This window comes from Blennius ocellaris (assembly GCF_963422515.1).
Source record: "Blennius ocellaris genome assembly, chromosome: 2".
Taxonomy (NCBI): domain Eukaryota; kingdom Metazoa; phylum Chordata; class Actinopteri; order Blenniiformes; family Blenniidae; genus Blennius; species Blennius ocellaris.
The window spans coordinates 9092040-9116715 of record NC_137651.1 but is presented as its reverse complement, the minus strand read 5'-3'; the positions used below and the strand labels follow the sequence as shown (position 1 = coordinate 9116715).

The 24676-nt window shown below is 40.6% G+C and overlaps 1 protein-coding gene across 1 annotated transcript in view; it reads left to right on the top strand.

Annotated features, from left to right (window-relative positions):
- grik4 (glutamate receptor, ionotropic, kainate 4) overlaps positions 1-24676 on the top strand; it is a gene marked incomplete at both ends in the record, with an annotated part of 199642 nt that overhangs the window by 72319 nt on the left and 102647 nt on the right. Inside the window, 2 exons of the mRNA XM_080512931.1 lie at positions 8377-8542; positions 21078-21256. Of these exons, the coding sequence (XP_080369057.1) occupies positions 8377-8542; positions 21078-21256 (345 nt within the window). The remainder of the gene's footprint in view (positions 1-8376; positions 8543-21077; positions 21257-24676) is intronic.

Here is a 24676-nt window from a genome sequence, read left to right as displayed (position 1 = left end):
CATAGCTTGTTGGAGTGGACAGAAGGGAAATTAGGTTTTACCTTTAGTACAGCTGAGAGCATTGGTGTCCTCACCGACTCACAGATTTGACACTAACCTGCTCAAATGTACGCTCAAATTTTAGATTGAGGGGGGGATTATTGGAGGTTACCGCTAAGCTCGCACAAAGCAATTTTCAAAACAGCCGGGAGCACATCTCCGGCTTGGCAGGTTGAAAATGTGCTGCTTCATTTTATTTCTTGTTTTAATAGCTAATCTGAGCAGATCAGACTGCAGTCCCAGTGTAATTAAGGTAAGTATATTGTAAGCACATTGTAATTGGATTGAGGTATTTTTGCTGCCTAATAAAGGTACCGCCTCTTCCTCGGCTGTGTGTGTGTGTGTGTGTGTGTGTGTGTGTGTGTGTGTGTGTGTGTGTGTGTGTGTGTGTGTGTGTGTGTGTGTGTGTGTGTGTGTGTGTGTGTGTGTGTGTGTGTGTGTGTGTGTGTGTGTGTGTGTGTGTGTGTGTGTGTGTGTGTGTGTGTGTGTGTGTGTGTGTGTGTGTGTTTCCTGCAGTGTGACAGAAAGGCTGGCAGGTCTGCAGACAGAGGTTTGACAGGCGTTTAATGAGGAAACTCTCACAGGACACAGGATTTGCACAAGTTTTGCACACACACACACGCATCGAAGTTGGAGTAAGTAGACTCTCTGACCAGCGACTGTGTCTCATACACGTGCTTGTGAAAAGCTTATAGAAGAGCCGCCTGTTCTGTGGATAGGTAGAACTGCAAGGTACAGATTTGTGAACCTTGTTCTCTAAATAATCTAATTGTTTGTCATATCATTATTGCAGTATACTGCTTGGAAGTTTAGCATGGGCTAACCTTTGGAATTGGTTGCCAAACGTTTAATGTTGTCCTAGATGCCAATGAGTTCTTCAAAGAAGACCTTTTTTATTCAGACTGTGTTCTATGGCCACAGTGTCTCAAGTGTCAGTGTCTGGAAAAGTACATGTAAGTACATTGCAATGCTAAAATCACATCACTCATGACATTCAAAATACACATTTAGCTAGCAATACAATATTTTCCAGACTTTATACTTCTGTTAGGACAGATGTTTCCTGTCTACTCAATTGAATGGCAAAATTAAACTGAGTATGACGAGGATAAAGAATTTTTGGTACTATAATGGTCTTTATAAACAATTTATATGTTACATGGTATTATGTTTAAAAACAAGAAGTTTCAGCACACAGGATACAAGAACAACCAGGGCACCACATTTCTGCTTTGTAAGCACATACATCCATACGTCTTTGGTAAACACATTCCCCTTCAGTTTATAATGGAGTTTGGCAAACAGCTTTCTTATTTATCATCACTCCCCAATGATCTGTCCAATCTATAATCCACAAACACCACCCTGACAGGTGATGACTGTACAGTGCTTGCAAATATGGCATTTGTTCAGCTTTACATTTCAGGCAGATTTATGGTACAGTTACAATCTAACTGCATTTCTAAATTTGCTGTTTTCCCAGCTGAAGGACCTGACCATCAGTTTTGTGATATTAGGGCCTGGAGACACATTTCAGTTAACGTCCAAAAACGCCAATAGTCAGCTCAGCTCATTACATAATGAAAACAACACAAACAAATTTTATGAGTTCTTCTTTCAACAGCAAACAACCGCTGCATCTTCTAAATAATAGATGTGGGCCACTATAGTCTGCTTTAACTTGGAGTGTATTTGTTGCCCGCTGAGACCAAACAATAACAAAGCTAAATGCTGATGTTGTTACCAAATCCCCTGAAATTGTATGTCTTGAGAAATGATCCAATAAAGAGGCGAACATCAAACGGATTGCCTCAGACAACAGAATCACATTTTACAATCTAAATTCAATGACACAATTTAATGAGTGCTGATTGTTCCCCTTTGCCATCCCTCACTCCCTCTTTGTGCTTATTATGTCTGTTTATGTTTTCATCTCCCCCTTTCCCAGAGACTCCTCGGTATCGGCCTCTCCTTTGTCACCCATTTCATTTTCAGACTTGGTTTGTACACATCTGTTTTCTTTCTAGTTTCTTACTTGTACACTGTCTCTCTTTGTTCATTCCATCCTTCACCCTCTGACAGATGTCTGTTTTTCTCCACATCAGGCATTGTTGTATTTAATTTAATTTACAATGGAGCCTCCACATTTTTAAAAGGTGTTATCTTGGGCTTTATTGTTTGCCCGACATATCGCTCTTACATTTTACTGACGTAATTAGTTTCACTCCCACACTAGTAATGTCGCGGTCCTCGGCGGATGCTTTCAAAATCCACTTTCCGCTAATTTTAATGTACGGCTTGTTTGCTTGTATCTACAAGTTGTTTACTGTGCTCTAACTAATGTTTTGTGTCTTTGTCAAATAGATGATAATTGTCTCAAATGTTTTCTGGCAGTGAAGTGATGGAGAGGAAAAATGTGCAGTTATTCCTATCCCCCTGAACTTCCTCCAGCTCTGCTTGGGGGGGCCCCAATCCAAAATGAATGATCGATTTAATTTGTCTAACTCGACGACCACATGTCTTCGGGTCATTATAATCAGATGGTTCATGTCATTGTGGCGTATCGGCTCTTCTTTGATCATGGATCACTGAGCACATTGTGACAAAGAGTGAAGCCCTCCATCCTGTGGCGAATTTTACTTGCTTGTTTAACATGATCTAATTCTTTCGGCCAGGATCATGTGTGACGATTTTATGCAAATTGAGTAACAGTCCAGAACAGCAACTTTATTAGTACTTTCTAATCCTGTTTTCAGAAGAAAGGCATGAAATGGATGCCGGGTATGTAGATTTAACTGTGATGATTTCAGATCGAGAGGCATTCATCTGCAGCGAAACACATTGTTTATCCAGTATAACATTCAATAAAACAGTCTGCAATGAGGAGTAGTAACCATTTTGCCAGGTGTAAGAGGACGCAAAAAGCTGAGTATTATCTGCATAGCAATACAATTGTTTGTTATACTATTTAAACATATACCGCTGGTGAAGCATATATTTCATGAATCGCATTGGAATTGAGTCTCATATTGTGGATGACTTCTCCTGATTTGTCAAAACTTTATACTGAAGTCAAGTGTAGGTGAACACACTCGTAAAAAATAGACTTTTAAGAAAAGATGCTTCCTCTTGTGCCATTTCTTTCAGATATTTCACAACGCTTGTACTGTGACAGTTCTGTTGATGTGTTTTTATTTCTTTTTAAAACATTTGGTACAGCGAGAATAACATTTACACACAAACAAGTACCGGTAGGTATTTTTAAACAACCATGGGAATGAGTAACAAATAAAAGTAGCAAAAGGAGCCGAACAATGAGCTGAGAAGCTGAAAGAGTTGAATCACCATTAGAATTTCCATTATAAGAACTCCACTTTCTTTTCTCCAAGGAAATTCAATAGTGAAACCTCGACATGTAGAGGAAAAAAAAATGCAGAAAGACTGTCATGCGTTGCAGAAAAATCAACAAGTCATAAATGGGAACATGCAACAATTTGCCATAAACTGACTCAGTATAGCTCTGACAGCATGATTGCTGATGGTTTTCTGGCAGAGTAACAGTGAATGTGGTGTGGCTTAAAATGTCTTTGAAGTCATGCCCTACAAATACACTTGTAGGAAAGATTTTTCCTGTTCTTATTTTTGGGATTAATCGACCAGCACAGTGACTGATACTAGCTGTTGGTTACAGATAAGGAGTCTGGCAAGCAACTTTTGATGTGGCTGACAACTTGCTATTCCTAACGTCAAGATTGATTCTCCTTGCTTGGAATAACCTTGTTTTTCACTCTCGTCTGGTTACTAAACACCAGGATAGATGCTGCCACTGTTTAACAAGCAATTAAACACTGGGCTGTAACCACGGGGAAATGTGTTTGAAAGTGATGCATGATGCCCTCTTCCGTCTTGCTGTAAGCTACATTGAGCCTGCAGCTTTCATAATGACCGTGACTGTATTTATATGTAAACATATTGTCACTGTAATGACTTTTCACAAATTTTCAAGAAGAAAAATGTTAATGAAATATTTCAAGTGAATTTAATACGGAAAAATGATTAGGATGTCTCAGCGGAGGTTTTCTGCGAGAGTCGAGGCAGCATGCTGTGGATTTTGATGATGAATCAGGACTCTGAGCCAAGTAGTTCCCCCTTGAGATGCCAGTGTTTCTAACAGCAGGGTCCAATGAGCCAATTCGATGGAAAAGGACAAAGTGTGTGTGTGTGTGTGCGTGCGTGCGTGCGTGCGTGCGTGCGTGCGTGCGTGCGTGCGTGCAAGCAGCTTTTTAAACCTCCATAGCTTCACATTCTGCCTATCGTAGCGTGTCAGGTTCCTGAGTGAAAAGGGGTGGGTAGTACTCTTGCTGAAAAGGAAGCAAAGGAATGGATGGGAAACAAGGGACATATTGAACAAAAGTAAACAATCTGGGGTAGTAGCGAAAAAGAGACACAAATGAGATAGAGGTTGTGAAAAATTGCACAAATGCAACAGGGAAGATGAGGAGACACCTGACCGGAGGGTGCAATTCCCCAGTGTGGTGTTTGGCTATTACACAGATCTTTGGCATCCTTGAGAGTCAGGAATGGCATTCCAGCAAGGCCTGTCAGTAGTAGCCGCACCTCCATCCATCCACACACCCAGGGACTCCATTACACCCTGATGGGCAGGGATGGAAAACCAATTGAGGGGCTATGGGTCTTTGGTGGAAACGATGTTTTGGCACTAGGAGCCACGTAGACAGGCAATCTGCCATGATGAAGAGGCTAACCCCCCCCCTTTGTTTCTCCTTTTGAACCCTGCATGTCCACCTGCATCCCCTTCAAGCCCCACTGAGCTCTGACTCAACGCCTTGCCAGCGAACCAACCTGACACCCGCTACACTGCCCCACCCCCACACACCCACCCCCCAACCCACAGGACTGCACCCCCTGGCAGCATGGATCCATTCACACCATCACCAGCAGAAGTAGTCGAGATGAATGTCACTGGAGGATAAAGATGGGAGCTGTGTTTGCATTGTGATCGCCATAAATTCATCTTATTCCAGAAGTTCAGCAGATTTGTAGGCAGCTTCAGCTCTGATTTGTTGCTGCACTCAGGTTAGCAAGAGTGTACTTAACCTTCCTTCTGACAGCAGACATGAGCTGGTGTTAGGTGTCCCCATTAGTAGGGGTGGTATGAGAAATTTATTAGGGATGGCTAAGGAATACAAATATTTATAAAGCTATGGCAAACTTGTGAAAACATTGCAATCAATCTCACCAGGGAATATATAAAGTATCTCACTGAGTACCTGGATAGAGGATAGAGTTGTACGTTTGTTGATTTTCTTAATATACTCGTAGCTGGCTTTCTTGTACTCCTTTAGTGAGATCTATATGGTCGCAACTGACGAAACACACACCTCTGTAGGTTCATGCACTTTAATTTTTTATGTGTAGTGTTTCCCTGCAACCGCAATAATGTAGATAAACATGGTACATGTGTTGAGTTTAAGTGTGAAGTTTAATGTTGCACCTGAGGGTTTTCAAATGTCAGTACATTTTTATTCTGCATTACATTTCTGTTCATTACATTACTTTTTCACAGTTTTAGAATTGTCTTCCTTTCTCATGATGGCTGACATGGTTTGGAATGTGTATTATAACCAGACCTATAACATATAATAAAAAAAGATTAACTTTGTCAAATACTAATTATTATGGTGGGCAAATAACTTTTGCAGTATGACCATCCTAACTAAGAGAGATTCACCACTTTGAGACAAACTAAAACTAAATAACTGCCAAATAATAAAGGGTGAAGTTTTCTTGGTAAAAAGGGCAGTAACACTCAGTCATTGCACATCCAATTCTGCAGCCATAAAATCAAATTCCACGGTGGTGACAAGGCCATCCGAGCGTTAACCGACTTATACAAAGCTGCTGCATCCATTTCAGGTAAAGGTTAGTGAACAAGTAGGAAGTTTCTCAAAACCCCATTCTGGAAGATCCTGTTTTTGTTGATGTTTGTTGGTCAAGAACTTGTTACTATTATTTCTTGTAACAGTGCAGTCAGGAGGAAATAGCACATGGGAATATTCAAACATTGAACAGGGTAAATAAAAGCATGTGACTACAATCAAACTTAAAACCTCTTACTAGGAAAGGAGGAGGTCGTAAAGAAAGTATTGTTTCGTTTTATTTTTGGCTTATGTGGGTGATGACAATGTTGCATGTCCGTCATCAGTGTGAGTCCATTACCACACTGACTGTCATAACACCAATGTGAAACTGCTACAGCAACAACCATCTTGTTGAAGTGGCACCTGGAGTGACAAACAATTTGAACAAAACGCTTACTGAGGAGAATGTGTATTTTGTGTGTATTGATCCGATTGGAATTTTTTAAAATTTGCATTTAACCCATGGATCAGAATGTCTTGTTGATGATTTTTTTTTGGCCCAGACAATGGAAAGCAATCTATACAGGATCATAATTAGGGTTACACAACCACCTCTGATCAGATCATAAATTCAACTGGATATATCAATGTGTACATGATGCAATTTGAATCAGCCTTTAATGAAGTTTCTTATTGTCCCCGTAACCGCCGCTGCTGCCCTGAGAAACGGACAATATTTCACAATAGGAACTGACTCAGCAGTGTCGGGTCCAGATCTAAATGTCACTGATTTTTTTATTTGTCATTCCAAAATAGAATTCAGGTCTTGCAGTCACCTCAGCAACCCTACGTCCAGCCAGCCACACACAGGTGGTGTCATTCAGCTGATCAGCAGCCCCTTTGCTCTCTGCGCTATTTGACTGACATTTCTGTTCTGCCGCTGCTGCGCCGCTTAACAATTCAGCAGCACGGTGGAGAAAAGACATGACACAAGTTCCAATTCTTCAACCGAATTTTAGAGATTGTATGTCGAATAAATGAATAAAGTGTGGGTTTTATATTGTAGCATCTGTGAAGTAGTGGTTCCTCAACCAGATGGCTTCTAAGAAGAGCTGTGGACCCCCTCGTTCATATTTTTGCAACATTACAACGAAGCCAGGCGCTGCTCGAGACACCATTAGCATACAAACATGGCAGCAAACAAAAACAAAAAACAATTTCCTATGTCTGATCTAGATTTATGAAAGTGTATGACATGCACAAACCTCATTTAACACAATGACACTACTTCTAGGATGGGTGGGCTGCCACATTGCGGCATGCAGGAGCTGCTGGGGGGATTTGCTCATTGCCCCACAGTGGTGAGGTGTCTATTGTGGGATTCAAACATGTGAACTTCTGATCCCAAGTCCAACTGTCTGACCTCGAGGCCACCACTGCCACATACATGTCATTGTTTTGTATCAAGTCAAATCCACTCATCCATTCTCTCTAGTGCTTTATACAACATGGTTTTGCAGGATGTTGGGGCTTATTCCAGCTGACTTTTGGCAAACACAGAGAGACAGCCAGTCTTTCTCACTCACAGCTGGACTTTTGGATTGTGGCAAGCCAGTGAAGAATAGCCACACACAGCGAGACCTTACCGCCTCCACATGTCAAAGACCCAAAACTCCATCCAGGGACATTCTGGCTGTAAAGTGAGAGTACTATCCTCCACACTGGTCATCCAATCAATACAAGCAAAGGAATTGAAATTAACTTTTGACTCACTCTACTTGTCTTGTCTCAATCATTAAGTCGCTTTTTCTTTTCTTTCTTTCTTTTTTTTTTTTTACATCAAATGTTTTTTCTCTTGAGTTATAATTTTCTATACATCTATTACATCCCCTCCTGACTTTGGATGTTTGGTCAAATGTTGTGATATGGGATTGCGTGCACATAAGCGTGTTATAAAAGTATCACCTACAAGCGCACAGTTGAGCTGCTTCACAGCGAGCCAGGGAAACAAAGGCTTGTCGTCCCCGCACCCCCCGTACTGTTGGTGTGGGGGTGTTGTACTGAAGATTTCTCTAACAAGGGCTTGTTTGTGTGGGTGGAACAAAAGTACGTTTTTTGGGGATTCAGACTTGTACTTACCATGATCTTCAGTGTCTCAGGCACTGAAATATATGTATGTGTTTTTAATGTGTTTTTTCCAAAGACCCCTGGGTTACTCCCGCTTGTTGTTTATCATAACGGATTAAATTGATTTCCTTAGAACTGCTGTTTCTTTTGAATGTCTGCTGGCATCCTGCTATTTTCATCCCTCAGTTCATACACACATTTCCTTGTGTTTATCTCACTTACGCCTGTCCTTTCTGCTGCATTTTAAACATGCATGCTAAAGGTCACAGTCCGACGACTACAATGATTAAAATGCAACAGTTAGTCTGACATCGCCGTCTCTGTGCAGGTACCCTACGTTAAAGTGGCTCCAGAGGACATCCTGAAGGTTCAGTTCCCCCGATTCACCACACTGGATTTGAGGCCGACGAATACCGACATCAGCCTGGCCGTGGCCGGCCTTCTCACCTTCTTTAACAGCACCGCCTCCTGCCTCATCTGTGCCCAGGCCGACTGTGAGTACCGCGTTCACACCTGTGGTGAATGCTCGCACGCCGTCTTCCCCATGTCTGCCAACAAAGTGCAAACATTTTTGTTTCATGTCTGCCTTCCTTTAACACGTGTTAGCGCGCATAGGCTTCTCGCAACACACACCGACTGTGCTCTGACAACAGATGCAGCACTTATCAACATCTCACCCTGCGACACGCTGACTTCTGAAGCAGCTGCCGCGCTCCAGTGTTACAACTCCCTCACAGCAGCATACCAGACGTCTGCATCCCGAAATAAATTACATTTACTGCTGATCCCTTTTTCCTTTTCTAACATTATGCTCATCCTTACACTGAGCTAATGACATGACATATTGAGTTGTGTCATGTCAGTCTTCAACCTTCAGTCTTTGTACCTCGCCTGTCAGACCATGCATGCTACAGCATGAGCACAGGAAATTATTTATTACATGCACGTAATGCCCTATGACTGTCCATTAATTAAGGGGATGTACTCATATCTAAACATAGTGTAATACATATGTTGTTAAAAAAAAGTACTTTCAGTACTTCCATCAGGATTTTTTTTTTTATCTGAAAATCTGTGTGAATCGTACCATATGTGTAAACCACGCCAAGAAAGTCTCATTGCACTAAGACTAAATTCTCTCCACTTACTATAATTCAAGTGACACTCTGCCAAGGTGAAACGTTCAGAGTAAGGAATTAACTAAAGATAGACCTACCACCATTCTCCTCTGCCAAACGGCCAACAAAAACCACCTATACGACGTCTACAATGTGTATGTTACGTTTATTACCAAGCTTATAACTCCCTGAATTACATTGAAACAAAAGATATAAAGAACACACTGGCTGGACAGCTGTTGTGAGATATATTATGCATTATGACATCTACAACATTGCTGTGTGCTGCACTTCATGCCAGATATTGTTTGAATATTGGGGTTGAATGTGTTTTTTGTTTTTGTTTTGTTTTTTTACAATTTTAGAACTCAGCAGCAGTATTAATACTGGTCAAGAGTGGGGATGAATTATTTTAATATGCACATCGAAGACAATAAATGGCAAGAATAAGTCCTGTTTCTGCTATATTAACAGGTCTTTGGGTTATGTGTTGACACTTCAAAGTTTAATCGAAAAACACAAGAATACTATTGCAACTTTTCAAATGGTCTCTGTCAGCATGCTTGGCGGACACCAGGCAACGAGCCCACTTCCATAAATGGACCATACTAACCGCAATCGTAAAAGGAGTGATTCCGATGTAGACACATCTAAGGTTGAAATTTATAGAACAGATTTGATTGCTTTATTTTGCCATCTTGTTGAAATGTCCCCAAAAAGTTTTTAAATATATAAACACTGCTTATTCATAAATCTGAACTGAAAACTTGCAAGGTGTCTCATGTTTTATTGCTCACCTCAACTATTATGTCATACAGTTTTCTCTAAATAATGGTTTCCATGTTATGCACTATTCAATACTACCTATTTTGTTGTTGGATAGACAAAAGAGGAAGAGGATGGAGGCTGCAATGGAAACTAGCAGTGGTCTGACTTTCTCCCCATGAGAGATTCTCATTATATTGTAAAGATACTTTACTGCATGACCTTAACAAAGCTGGGAAATCTCCTCAAGGGGAGTTATTTTCCTAAATAGAGAAGAAGATTAAATCATGGCATGTTCCCACCCTCTTTTGGTCCAGCACGCAGTAATTACAACCTCACAGACAAAGACACTACGACCCTGAGTGGCACTAGCTAACCCTTTTTCCCCCCTTAATCAGCACACAGCTTTGAAGAAAGGCAATAAGCTCAAAACATCCGCCGTGTGTCAGACAGTTCAGTGTTGACAATGAGCCGCCCACCCTGCCAATCACAAGTGCCGTTCCTTCTTCTCTATGGCTGTCTTCTGGTTTTCGCTGTCGAATTTCCCTCCAATCATAACTTTTAGCAAGAAGTTTGTCTCATATCATCTATGCTAAAACAAATTGTTTTCTGTTCTAAGCTCTTTGTCATCATGCAGCTGCATTTTTCTTCCATTTTCTGTTCTGCAGTTTGTCTGGGATGAAACTTGTTCATACAAATAAAACCTAATATTGTTGAGATTAATTCAACCTAATTTCTAAAAAAAAAATGCATTTATCCAACAATAGCAAACCCAAACTCAATCAAGCATTGTGGCCTGAAGGGTAAAAAATGTGTTTTTCCTTCTACTTCTTGTACTTGTCAGTCTTTTATTTTTGTTTGTTTTTTTTCCCAATTCAGGGCTCAGATCCTGTTTCTGACATTTATGCCACAGAGAGTTGATTAATATGACTCTGGGAAGAACCGTGATAACGAGCACACCTTTTAGCCACCGTCTGACTTTAATATTGGCGGGTTTGGAGAAAAGAAACTAATTTTAACATTACATTCCTTGTTACCTTGGGTTGTGTGTGTCTGTGCGCGTGTACACGATGGTGGGGTGGTTCTTTTTCTGTGTCAGTGGGCTAAGAGAGGACTGCAAAGGAAATGAAATGGAATGAAAAGAAATGAAATGTGGGGAGATGCGCGGTAGATAGAAGAAGCCGAGAGGAGGAGAGGAGTGGATGCTGCATGACGGATGTGCGATGAGGTGAAATGTAGGAGCTGGGATGAGGAAAGGGCTGGATGTAAGCACCCTGGAATGATGCATTAACAAAATGTGGGAGAGAGTCCAGGAAATGACGTGGCTCTATCGATTGCTTTTTCTTTTGCGAATGTTCATTCATTCAATACAAAATGCTGCAATTGGCAATATTTGCAGATTTGTATGCATGTGTGTTTATGATTTTATGAGTTTCGTACTGTTGTAGGGACCTAATTCAGTTTACTTACTTGCTTTATGGGGAATATGTTGTTCTTTCTTATGAGTTAAGATAAAACAATCTCATAACAATCTGTGACTGTACCGACCTGAGAACCTTCAAATCACTCACCAAAACTCAACTGTTCAGAACTGCTTTGAATTCTTAGGACAAATCTATTTATATTCTGTTTTTTTTATGACTGTTTTATGATATATCTCTTTTATGGTTGTTGATTTTATAATATGAAGATGTTAAGTGTCCTAAGTGTGTATTATTATTATTATTATTATTAAAGTAGGTACAGGAGTTAGGTTCAGGTTAGCGTTGTTTAAAAACGAACATATTGTATGTTGTCAATATTTGATTTTGAAGTCTACTGTTAATAAGTGTAACTCAAAGCAATGTTCCAAGAAAGCAAAAACATCGTAACACATTGATAAAAGCCCACTATTCTGTTTGTGTGAGTATTTTCATTGAGGTGAATTTAGACGCTTACATACTTACTGACCTTTTGGGTCAGGCCATTGCATCTCTGTGTCTAGAATGAGGTTTAGCTCGTAGTAGTTTTGGGCAAAACTCCAAAACTAGACAAAGTGAGAGTCTGTGTATGTGCGTGTGCGTATTCAGCCTTATGAAACTCATTTCATTCAAGTTTGGCTCTTGCTTGGCCAGTCCCACCCTCCTCCGTCAGCGCCGACAGTGGGTTGGTTGGCAGCCTGCTGTCGGCGGCTCATCCACATGTGCCGGCCTCATTAATCACCTGAGTCAGTGACAGCCTAATAGAGCGTGGCCAATTCATGAATATTTTCCTGCAATAGGTGCAGAGGCCGGAGAGGAGGTGGAGCTCTGCCCAAAGGCACGGGGCACTCCAGGACTGATATTAATCTAGCTAACTCCTGCTATCAGTGGCAGCGAGTGCAGCAGCAGGCGGAGCACTGTAAGTCCGACCTCATGTAGCCTCTGTGGTTGAGTTATCAGACCTACCTGGGGGCTCCATATGTTGTGTAATTTTAGCAGTATTGCTATACAAAAGCAAATAAGTCATCACAAATGCTAAAGCGGGCCAAGTATACACCTTCACATGCAGAGTGTTCCCACAGGGAGACGCACTGTGCTCCTTCAGCACCGCACTTTCATTAGTGAGGTGATTGGTGCAGCTGTCAGTACGGTGTAAGAAAAAACATCCAATAAGCTGTGAAATATTACCAAAGCTGCAATGCAGATCCAGAAAGTTCCACCGAATATTTGCTCCCACATGTCCTTTGAACTTTTTTTATTTCTTCCCACCTTTACATCGACAGGGTTTCAGAGTGTGCCGCTTGCAGCATTGTTTCATTGCAGGCATAATGAGAAGCAACATTGCTCTTAGTACGTGCTTCCCATATTATCTGCTCATTAATGAATATGCATAGGCTAATTGCTTCTTTTTTTCGTGGTGATGATTGCACGTGCATGTTATCTCATAAATTATAATCCTGAATTGGAGCCAGTTTGATGGCGACACTGTTTCACACACCATCACTAACCTGTAATCAGTGTTAGTCAGGTGACAGAAACGTCTTTATGACTGCTGAGCATAAGGTCTAAAAGTGATGGGAACAGAGTGATGCAGGTGAGCGTCTTTGATGGCTAATAATAGTAATTATACAGTGGCTGCTAATGATACTGATGGAACTAGCAGCAATGCCAATAGTCAAAGTGATGGCTGTGGTTTTAGTGGTTCTATTTTATTTTAATTGCTTTTTAAAAGGCCCCTTCCTGAGTGAATGGAAAGCAACTGGTTTTAGAGTCTCTTACAGATTTGTGGGGAAAAACTCAGTTTGTGAGAGAAGACGGGGTTTTGTCTGTATACAGGTGCATTGAAATGGTGAGAATAGTATTGATAAGTGAATAATTGTTTTGTCAGCTGTTTCTGCACTCACAAATTCAAATTAATTTATTAGAATTATGACACCTTCCAGAGAAAAAAAGGGAAAAACGTTTCAAAAAAATTGACAGTTTGAAACTGTGTAATTTTAATTGGATTCCCTTTTCAATTGTTTTTTTTTTTTTTTTTTGAGATCCAGCTTTATTAAAAACAAAAAAAAAACTTTGTCTTTTGTCTTAAAAGAACACTGTGAAATTGGATTTATTTCTTACAGGAGTCAGATGTGACTAACTTATCAAAAATAACACGAAGTGCCAGACGGTCTGAACTCTAACATTTATGTAACTGTGACATTTTGTGTTCAACAAATTACCATCATTTTTTTTCTTTTCTCTCCTCGTACTTTGTTTTTGCTATTATCCAAGCTTTGAGGAGAAAATCACATCATTGAAATAGAAGCATCCTTTGTGACATATGCAATATTTTGGAAGGTATTTTTCTGATATGTTTCACTGGAAAACCTTTGTCTCGTTCTTTCGGCCATTCCAGTACATCTACCCGAGGTATTTCTCACAGTTTAGTATCTCCTCTCATCATACATCTGTGTCGGTTTTTAGCCCTGGATGTTGTGTTTTTCAGGGTTTTATATATTTGAACATTTTCTGTCAGTTTCTTTTTAACCATTTCAGGCAACTGCTGTCATATGTGAGGAAGATAATTTTTTTAATTCAAGGAAAAATGACTTCATCTTCCTAGTTTCCATGTGTGCCTCCTTTTTGATTTGTTGTGCTCAATTAATCCACTTATTAAAAAGTTTAGCTTCAGCAAAAATGCCGCTCCCTCTTTTCCACAGTGCAGAGGAGTAACCCATTTGAGTTCATCTTAAGACGAGATCCTAAACAAGTGCAGAATGTAATTACAGTGATATTTGTTCATTAAACATCTCCACTACAACTGACATAAAGCCGTAATTAATCCTGGAGTGTACTGCAGATATTACATCTGCAGTACACGTGTTGCACTACAATAATTTGATGGATGTTGGTTTACCTTTTAATAAATGTTAGCTGTGTCTTGTACTGTGTTTCAACTGTTTCATTGATGTATGGTTTCTAATCTTCATTATAATTTATGAATGCATTTTTCTTATGAATTGACTTGTTTTTCAAGAAGCAGTAATGGCAAATAATGTCAACTAATGCAGCTGCAAACATTATATTACTACTCTATCATCATGTAATGTAGGCAGAAGAGAAGCTTATTGGAGCTAAAGTGTGTCCTTACAATGATGACTGATAATTCTCATGATTTTGAAAATAAGAAAAATTCAAATATTTTTTCCATTGATTTTTTTTTTTAGCTTTGTCATTTCATTCCACATACACAAGTGTAACTGTTCGGTTCTGCTCTATCTTGAATATTTACATTCCTTTTTTGCGATATGTTTTAGATTTTAAAAAACAAAGAACTCTTAATACACACTTAATAGAACTTAATTGGTAAATGTGTTTCCTTCTTTTAGAGAATTATTTTTGCATTCTTGCTCCAACTATAATTATACTTCTACACCGAACCAATTACCATTGCATATACATAGTTCTTGGATACGTTGTCAATCGGCCTTGTCTCCATTTACTTTTGTCAAGTCAAGACGTTTATTTGTCACAAATGGTAAATTGATTTCACTTATATAGTGCTTTACACACACACACACACACACACACACACACACACACACACACACACACACACACACACACACACACACACACACACACACACACACACACGCACACACACAGACACACGGGAGAACACAAGAAAAATGAAAAATCTTTATTTGAATATGCAGGCAAAAGTAGACACGTATGTGGTAGTATTCACCCGTATAAGTAAACTCCCCTTCAACTCTCAGGAGCAATTTTGATTAAATGCCAAATCCATCTATGTTTTGTTTTTTCCCACATTATTTCTACATTATTGTTGACGATTGTATGGATCCAAATCCAATATGAGCCATAACTCTGCCGCTGCTATTTAGATATTTTCAATTTGAAAGTTTCTATTTAACCTGCAAATGTCATCACTGTTCCTTGTGGTTTTGCACTGAAATCCTGCACTTAGCAATCTGTTGAAATAATTAAATGTTACCATCCACATCTTTATTTTCAGTATGAGTACTTCTCAAAAAATTCAACTAAGAAAAAAAAAAGTGCTCCGAAATGGCAAACCCTGACCCTCTGATTTCTTTATACAGCTCCCTTCTGAAGTTCTCTCCACAAGAGGTCTTTGAGCCTTTGAAAATCCCTTTATTAAAATTCTAATTCCTCATCTAAAGGATAAACCTACCTAGCAGAAACCATCATCGAGTTCTTAACTTGTATTTAGTTTGGTTTATTATTATATTTAAAATAAAATAAAAAGTTGTCATAGATTGCAAAACCAGCAGTTAAACTTCCTTGTAAGGACATGTTTGTATTTAAAGAATATATGTTATACAGTACACGAGGTGATCAGCAGGAGAGGTAGGGCTCCACCACACTGTGTTGGCTGGATTACTGTCAGTACTGATCACTCCACTTTTATGGGTATTTGGGTTAATAGGGAGGGGAATGTGCTCTGACATAATCTGAATGTTTCGACTCGCCATCTCGTCAACAGCTCTTTAAAGTGATGGCAATGTCATGAAAGTCAGTCTTACTTTCCACTCAAGGATAAATGATGAGTCATCATAATGTACAGCTGTCATAAGGGCCTCTGACTTTATGGTGAAAACTCCATCTCCGACTGAAAAGCCCATTTTAGTTTATTCAGCTCCACCTGTCAAGAAATTCATATTTAGGGGCTGAGAGATGTTTGCAGGTTAATGTTTTTACGCTCGTGGTGCCTCTGTATTGCAGCCAACAGGAATTGCTTGAGTGGTGTGGGGTGTGTGTGAATGTGTGTATGTGAGTGAGTGACAGAGAGAGATATTTTGGAGGCATACTGTAGCGACAGTATGCTGAAGGTAAATGAGCAGTTACCTAAGGGGAATGTCAGCCATCACCTTTAAGAGATCAACATCTGTAAGGGCAGTTTGTATTGCATTAAAATTCAAAGCTGGGGTGAGATGGAAGTCACAATAAAACCAGATCGATTTGACGATGTAGGTGAACATTATTCATTTGAAGAATGAAAAGTTATGACCATAACAAGATTGTTGGTGTTTTGTTTGAGCTTAGTAGTTTAGGTTTTATGCTTGCTTCATGGAAAAGTCTTGATGTTTAACTCTCTACATGCTATCTTGTATTAGCACCACTCTCCGGCCTTCATTTGGTGATTGGTTATCTGGTATGCACTTTTGGGTTCCACAGTCTAGAACAGGGGTCAGCAACCCGCGGCTCCGGAGCCGCATGCGGCTCTTTGGTCCCTCCACTGCGGCTCCTTGAGCCTCCGTCCCACTGCAGTTCATCCTGGAGGGATGTAAGGAGGCAAAGCCACCCAGAGCGCAGTCCCGCTACAAAGAGTGGTAAAATGTAGGCAGGTTGTGAACGATGCAGCGATATAACGTCATTACGCAACAATAATGGCATGAAGATCGTAGAATCGCGGCTGCAGGTCATGACAGCCGGAGCCGCAGCTCCACAGCTCAACTGGTGTCTGAAGCTGGGAGCTTCCTGTACCTTTCAGAGTAAAAGCGCTGCGCTGCGGAGCGCCGACAAATCCAGGAGGTTCATTGCAGCCTTGTTGAGAGTGACGGCAAATTCTAGTGAATTACACAACAACTACAGGACATTAAAGCCACACCACTCACTCATGGTTCTAAAAATCCCAGATCTCCCACATTTATCTTCCATTTTAATAATGTGTAGCAATAAAGGAGCCGATAGCTGCAATGCATTATGGGAGTTTCTGTTTGTCGTGTTTTAAATGTAATTATTGGGGGTTATATTAGATTTGTAGTGTCGGTAATAATTGTGTTGTGTTGTGTTTTTGTTGCTTAGTTCATGTAGTTTAGTTTATTAGTTGTAAGTTGGCAACCAGCAGTGAAGAAGGTTTTGTGTGTAGTGTCCTCCTGGCATGGGCTACCAGTAGGACTTTCAAAATAAAATGTGTGCGACTCTCTGGGTGTTGTGTTCAGTGGAAAACAGGACCAAATGGCTCTTTGAGCATTAATGGTTGTTGACCCCTGGTCTAGAACATTTCAGAGTATTTGAGAAAGTAGGCAATCTAACTGGAGCATGAAATGACATAAAAACCTCTGATGAAAACAAGGTCATTTAAAGCTTTATAAAGAAGCAGGAAATCTTATCCCAAATGTAAAGAATCTGTATGCAAATGCTTCCCAGGAGGATCTCTTGCTGAATGATTCCTCTTCACATTATATTGAGACAGGAATCCACAAGGGTATCCCCTGGGTGTTGCATCGGCCTTTAACTTGAGTCCGGAGGATAGAGGTTCCAATTGTGATTCAGGGAGGAAAGTTATCTGTCATAGAAACTAGCCATGTTTATGGTGCAAGTTGAAATGCCTTGCTATGGCACCCACTGCCATAGGGCAGGTGGATGGAGTCCTTTTAGTAATGGATGGCCGTCACCAAACAACTTTGCCAACAACATTTCTCGTGAAAACAGAAAATGTCAATTTAGTAAAACCATAAGTAAATCTAATGTATTAGTTGAATCCACTCAAATTTGGGGAAGCATGACTCCAACCCCACTGTACACCGTTTCACTGTTTCCCTCACTCTCAACATCCTGAATTTGGCTTTTCAAATGCAGACCCTGGAAAAGACGAAAGTTGCACCAAAAGTGAACACGCACACGTGAAATATACAAGTCTACCTACAGAAAAGCTAATTTCTCATTCAACTACATGTTTCTCATTTGTTTGAAACTGGTTCACCAGAGCAACCACGGAGGGAACAGGGCTGCTGTAAAGCGTCTGGGTGGAAAAAAGATTCACACTTCCCTTTGTCTATTCTTTGCAGCCAGAAAACTAAAGAGAATATGAACTTTCTTCTGTATGCTATTCCCCGTGTGTGCTGTTTAGCCTGCAACATCTAGTACAGTGTGCCGTCTAATGTCGCGAACTCGGTGTGAAATTGTATTTGATGCCCTGAAAGTAGCGGTGGAGAGTGGATGCAGGAGGTAGACAAGCGGGGGGGGGGGGGGGGGGCTTTAGCAGGAGCTATTTCAAGCTCATCAAAGTTATTCTGCCTTACACTACAGAGGAAACTGATCTGACAGGTTGGAGACACCGGCAGGTAGGCAGACAGCAGAAAGGAGTGATGTCTCCTGAGTGCTCCAACACGAGCCGCCAGGTACAGAAAAGACAAACTCACACGCGGGTGTGTATTTCCATACAGACGAGCTGTAAGATGGCAGACAGCAAGACGTTATTACACAAGCTTTTAAACACGACTGGGGCTGGGCTGCACCTCGTCTTAGGAGGAGCCGAGGTGGTGAGCTTGATAGTTTAAAATTGCCACGCCAAAATTGGCCTTCATGTGACAGATGTGCTCAGCTGTTGTCATGGCAAAATCACATTAAATATCTCCTGACAGCAAAGTCCAGAATGGCATTTTATTATTACTTTATAAGGAAAATAACAGGTGGGATTGTGCTGATGTGAGTCTTTGCCCAGATAGTTAAATCCATCTTACCTGTATCAAAAAATAAAAAGTTAGATTACTATAATGACATTTTTTTTCTTACTTTTTGCTACTTTTTGGTCCTCATTTTAACCTAAAGTGCATTGACAGCCATAAAGTGGCAAGTCTCCAAGCAGCAGGTGCAGCAAGTGGGAAAAAAAAATGTGTGGCTGAAATGGGACATTAATCGGTGGGTGCAATGTTTAATAAATGCACTCTTAGCCCATCACATCCCTGCTCCCATTGCACTGAAACAGCTGTGCCAATCATAGGAAAACATAACAGCTGAACGGTGGCACGGAGCAGCTCAACGCGAATAGCCTGAGGCAGATGGTGTGGGTTTTTATTTACAACTTGAACAATGATGAAGGAAATAACAATAAAAACTGTTGATGAAGCCATTTAAATGACTTCAAGGCTCTTTCGGCTTTAACTCTACAGTACCGCACGTCATAAATTGTCACATCCAGTCGTAAAATGTGACACAACAGTGTTTCTGTCATTGTGCAAAAAGGGCCACTTGTGCTTAAAAGTGCATAATCTTCGGTTTATAGCAGCCCGGAGTCATTTCCAGGTGATTTAATGAAGGTAAGGCCTTTGGACGGCCACGTTTAATGACGCAGTGACTTGGCATTGCACGTTTTCGTCCCCGCAGGAAATTTGCCCCAAGCATCAGGCCAAAGCTTCATGTTTCAATACCCCAAAAGCAGTTTGCACTAATACAATTCCTCCCTGCACAAAAACCACAAATGTCCGCCATCACAAATTTAAAAACAAGCAAGGGGGAATAATGAAAAACAATAGTTTTGATTTCACAAAAGCCCAACAACAATAGATGGAAAACATCCAGCTCAAAAGACTTAAGCAACTAAAATTGCTGCACAAACTGAAAGTAACAAGAGATTCTTTCCAGAGGAAAGAGAGATTTCTCCAGCCAGGAGGCAGTGGACAGCTGCCTTTGGTTTCCAGCCATCAGGGACCTGACACACCACTGAGACAATCTTAACACAACAACAACAAATACAGGTGCCCTGCACCCATCCCCGGGGCCGCAACACATCCTTATGGTTCCAAATGGCTGCAGCAATTTAATGAGCTGTAGAGACGATTTCTGTGCAAAATAAAGCAGCTGTAGACTTTTAGAGCCACTCGTATTAATTTATAGATGAATGCAGACTGATTTGTTTTGACACTTTTGCTTCGACTACAATAAACATTCTATGTTGTTGCAGATTTAAATGGATATACTGGCGCTGGAGTGATTCATTAAAATGGTTTATTTATATTCAGAGTGTAATTCTGATATTGGTGCAGATTTGTTTCAAGCAGTCTGTGCTTTTACAGCAGATTGACATTTCGCAAAAGCAAGACATGAGTTTTAGATGTCTTCTGTCAGCGCAAAGCCTCAGACACCTCCTGAAAGGAATGGAAGGGGGAAAAAAATTCAACACTTCACCTTGCACCTCTTCATTTGAATGCAGCTTCCACCTGTTTGTGCCGCTTGTTACACCGGTGCACCAAGTGCTTTTGCATCAGGTTACAACGCAGACAGACCGAATAAATTTCATGGTCAGGGAAATACCAGACTGCTCCACCACCACTGGAGATGCTCGTAGATTTATACAGTTGTGTTTTTTTTTTTTTTTTCCTGACCTCCTAGTTTAAACTCATGTAACTAAAATTAGCCCATAACCTCTCAGGGTTTGCTAATATATGGACGCTAAAATGCTGGCGGGAGCATTTTGATTAGGTTGGCTATGCGGCAATTAGGATAAATCCCATTTACCCAACTGGAGTCAAATGGTTATTTCCATGGGGAAGCAGTAGGAGAGCAGCTGAAATGTCCATTTGGGATTCATAGCTTTACAATCATTACAATCAAAGCATATAATTCGAGTCATTGAAAGAGTTTTTGCCTTTTTTTTTTTTTTGTTCATTTTTCACAACAGTGAATGCTTCATGCGGCATCACAAACGCTTTAAATGTCTGACTTTCTTCAACTCTTTTCTATTTCACAAACTTTAAAAAATGGTTCTGTCGAATTCAATCTTATTGGGAGGATTTTCCTCCATCACACTTAATTCTCATGTCTTTGTGTGTGTGTGTGTGTGTGTGTGTGTGTGTGTGTGTGTGTGTGTGTGTGTGTGTGTGTGTGTGTGTGTGTGTGTGTGCGTGTGCGTGTGCGCGTGTGTGTCTCACCGGCAGGCTTATTAAACCTGGAGCAGCTCCTCAGGCAGTTCCTCATCTCGAAGGAGACTCTGTCGGTGCGCATGCTTGATGACAGCCAGGACCCAACCCCTCTTCTGAAGGAAATCAGAGACGACAAGACCGCCACTATAATAGTTGATGCCAACGCCACCATGTCACACATCATATTGGAACGGGTTAGTATGGCTTTTACATATTGGCCTCGTTAATCTCTGCACTTTTCTTTATTCTCCCTCTGTAGCCTCAACTTAATACTGATCCAGATTTATGTAATTCTTATACATCTCAAGAAAAAGTTACAGAAAAATGCTGGCGGCAATGAGTGTTGGAGGCTAAAACACTTTGTGTGGAGAATCGGTTTTAAAACTGAAGGAAGTTGGCAAGTCTTCAGTTTTGACCCTTAGAGGCTATATTCCCCACACATTACAAAATGCAGTCTGTCGAAGATATGAAAAGGGGAATAACTTTTTCACTGCCACAATTTATGGGCTCTGTGGAATCAGAAGGTAGGTAGATGATAGGATTTTAAGGGTTTTTTTTTTGTTTTTTGTTTTTTTACTGGAAACTGGTTTTAAAATGTGGCTTATAATAAAAATAGAAGGCAAATGAACTATTAAGTGAATTCAGAAAATACATGTAAATGTTTGTCTATCGTGCTTTGTGTTTCTTGTTGCTGTTGTTGTTCTTCTTCTTCCTCTTCCTCTTCCTCCTTCTCCTTCTCCTCCCCCTCCACCACAACAGGAGGTCCGTGAAATAGTAACCTTTAAAGCAGGGGTCTCCGACTTCGGTCCTTGAGAGCCTCTGTCCTGCATATTTTAGCTCTCTCCCTGCTTCAGCGTACCTGAATCTAATGATGATGTCATCATCAAGGTTGTGAAAAAGCCCAATAACAAGCCCCTCATTGCAATCAGGTGTGTTGCAACTGGGAGAGAGCTAAACCCTGCAGGACAGGGACTCTCGAGGACCAGGACAGGAGACCCCTGCATTAAAGCAACAGTTTGGTCTGTTAGAAAGGTACAGAGAGAGCTATTGCTTTGATGAATGACTAAAGTTCATTAAAACTGTCATTGTTGTAACTACATAACTTGTTTCCATGCTAGTATTCAGTTACGAGCCAACAATTAGTGACGTCAGAGACATGCTTTACCTTGAATGATTAGTTTAAATACTAAGTTTTTACTGTCTGTCTAAGCTTTGTCACTTGCTGTTAGAATGTGAGAGCGATTTTTATCAGTATTATAATGACTTGACTTTTTCCTTTCTTTTCTAATTAAACATACAAATAATGTGTTTGATAATGTTTTTTTAGACGTTTAACTCCAGGATAATCCTGGAACTCTTGATTGGACACCTATATTTGTAGAAAGACCCGATAGGACCAGAAAGCCCAGCTGTGTGAGAGCGGCATATGGTGTCTTAGTAATTGATACACACCTCATTATTTCTTGAGCACGATGGATGGACTGCTTGAGTGGAGGTGACAGAAAAAGGAGATTGGGCGGAGAAAGAAGGGGAACAAGATGCTTCTGCATCTCCTTTCTCTCTATTGTAGTCCCTTCATACATATATCTCTCAGTTCTTCTCTCTTTTAATCAACTTTTCAGGCTGCCATCAGTGGTCATTCAGTTACCATAGCAACTGTGGCAACCTTTTGCCTCAAAGCAGTGGGGGCCCACATCGGGATGTGTGTCTGTCTCTGTTCCACCTCTTCCTCCGTCTGTCTCTTCGGTTTCAACACAAGGTTGCCCTCTCTGCTCTTGCTCTGTTCTCTCTGTTCCCTGTCCTGATGCAGAAAAGATGATTTCACTTTATTGCTTCACAACTCTCACTCCATGCAGTCTTGAGTATCCCTCCCTTGATTCCCTCTCATTTTTTCTTTGTCTTCTTTGTCTGTCTGTCTGTCTGTCTGTCTGTCTGTCTGTCTGTCTGTCTGTCTGTCAGGAGACAATCCTCAGCACCCTGGTGAAAAGTTGTGGGTCCCGTCTCTCGTGTACACTGACAAACATATCAAAGCCATGCATCCTCATAGTCATCACTCTCACTTGATAAGAGTTTCCAGCTTGTCCAAAGAGACAGAAAAGAGACCTTTGTTAGAAAGACGCACGCCTCCCTTCCTTTTATTTGTCTGTTTATGTCAAACCCTCTCCATACAAAGGTCTCCACCAGTCGCTGAGGTTTTAGCATTCAGAGAGGTTTTAGTCAGCAAGCTGAATGTCGTCTCATCTGGTCAGTCCTCCATCGTTGGACGTCGACAGGGATGGCTATATAGTGAGCAGTGAGTGAGTGCAGTGGGAACAGTGTGCACTTGTTACCATTGCTGTGATATGAGACCACAATGATATTTAATCAGCTGATGGTTTTTGTTGCATTCATATACTCCTGTGGCGCTCTGGTCTGGACCACTGAAAAAAATAAAAAATCCGTCCGCTTGAGTTTGCAACCACACAGTCATTTTTACATATCACTAGAAGATGTAAACAGACAGCATATCAGATGTTATTAGGATGTATATCAAATGATTGAACTTGACATTCCCACTATGCACTTGACTAATTCCACTCATGAGGTCACGATGATGGCACATTAAATTAACTCTTAATTCAATTCACTTCTATTCATATACATCAATTACAACATAGGCATGTACAGGCACTTTATAATAAGATGAAATGGAGCAGAAAACACAATGCCATGGAAGCGAGCACTGGCGTCAGTGGAAAGGAAAAATGTATTTTTTACCAGGAATCCTCCTCCAGCAGATGCAGACTCTGGGGTGGTGGCTTCCTACACACACGAGTTGTAAGAAAGAGAGAATAAAAAGGAAAACAACAAACAAACATGTTTACATCAGACAGCAAAATTATTCACACACTGAATAATGGTGGTGGTGTTGGAAGCACAAACAAACAGGCCAAGGATCCTGCAGTGAGGTACAGAGAAAGCAGAATACAGAAGAGATGCAGAAAGTTAAAGACATGCATTGATCACATATGGATGCAAGTGAAGAGAGGAATGGAAATGAGTCATGTGAATTGAATACTGTCTCTTCACAGTCCAAACCTATACCAGCTTAACTGTATTGTAATTGAGGCTGACCTGTGCCAGCTTGATCTATAAACTTTTTTTAAGAGCGTTTTATGCATGATCTTTAAAAGTAGCAACTTTGTCTGAATGCTGGAGTGAAACTGGGGACTGGTTGCACATGAGAGGAGCTGAAAGTCAATTTCCCTGTACGAGAAAAAAATAATAAAATCAATCCCTCATGTTGGTTAAGGATAGTACTTAATTCATTGCCAGATCATTGCTAATTATCCACTAATGAGAGTTTATGATAACTGACAAACTATATAAAAGAGTCACAACACTGGGAGGAAATTCACCTTTGCACACTCTAAGAAGGAACGAGTGCTGCTTTATAAGCAGTTCTACCACATCCTGTGTTCCGACTGTTGTATTTTTACTTCAGTCAAACTGTACGTCTTAAGAAGCTTCTGCCGGTTTGTTCAAGGTTCAAATTTTCACAGATGAGTTGTTGCAATAGAGATATTGAATTGGAGGTTGTTTTTTTTGGGGGGGGGGGGTTGAACAGTGAAGGC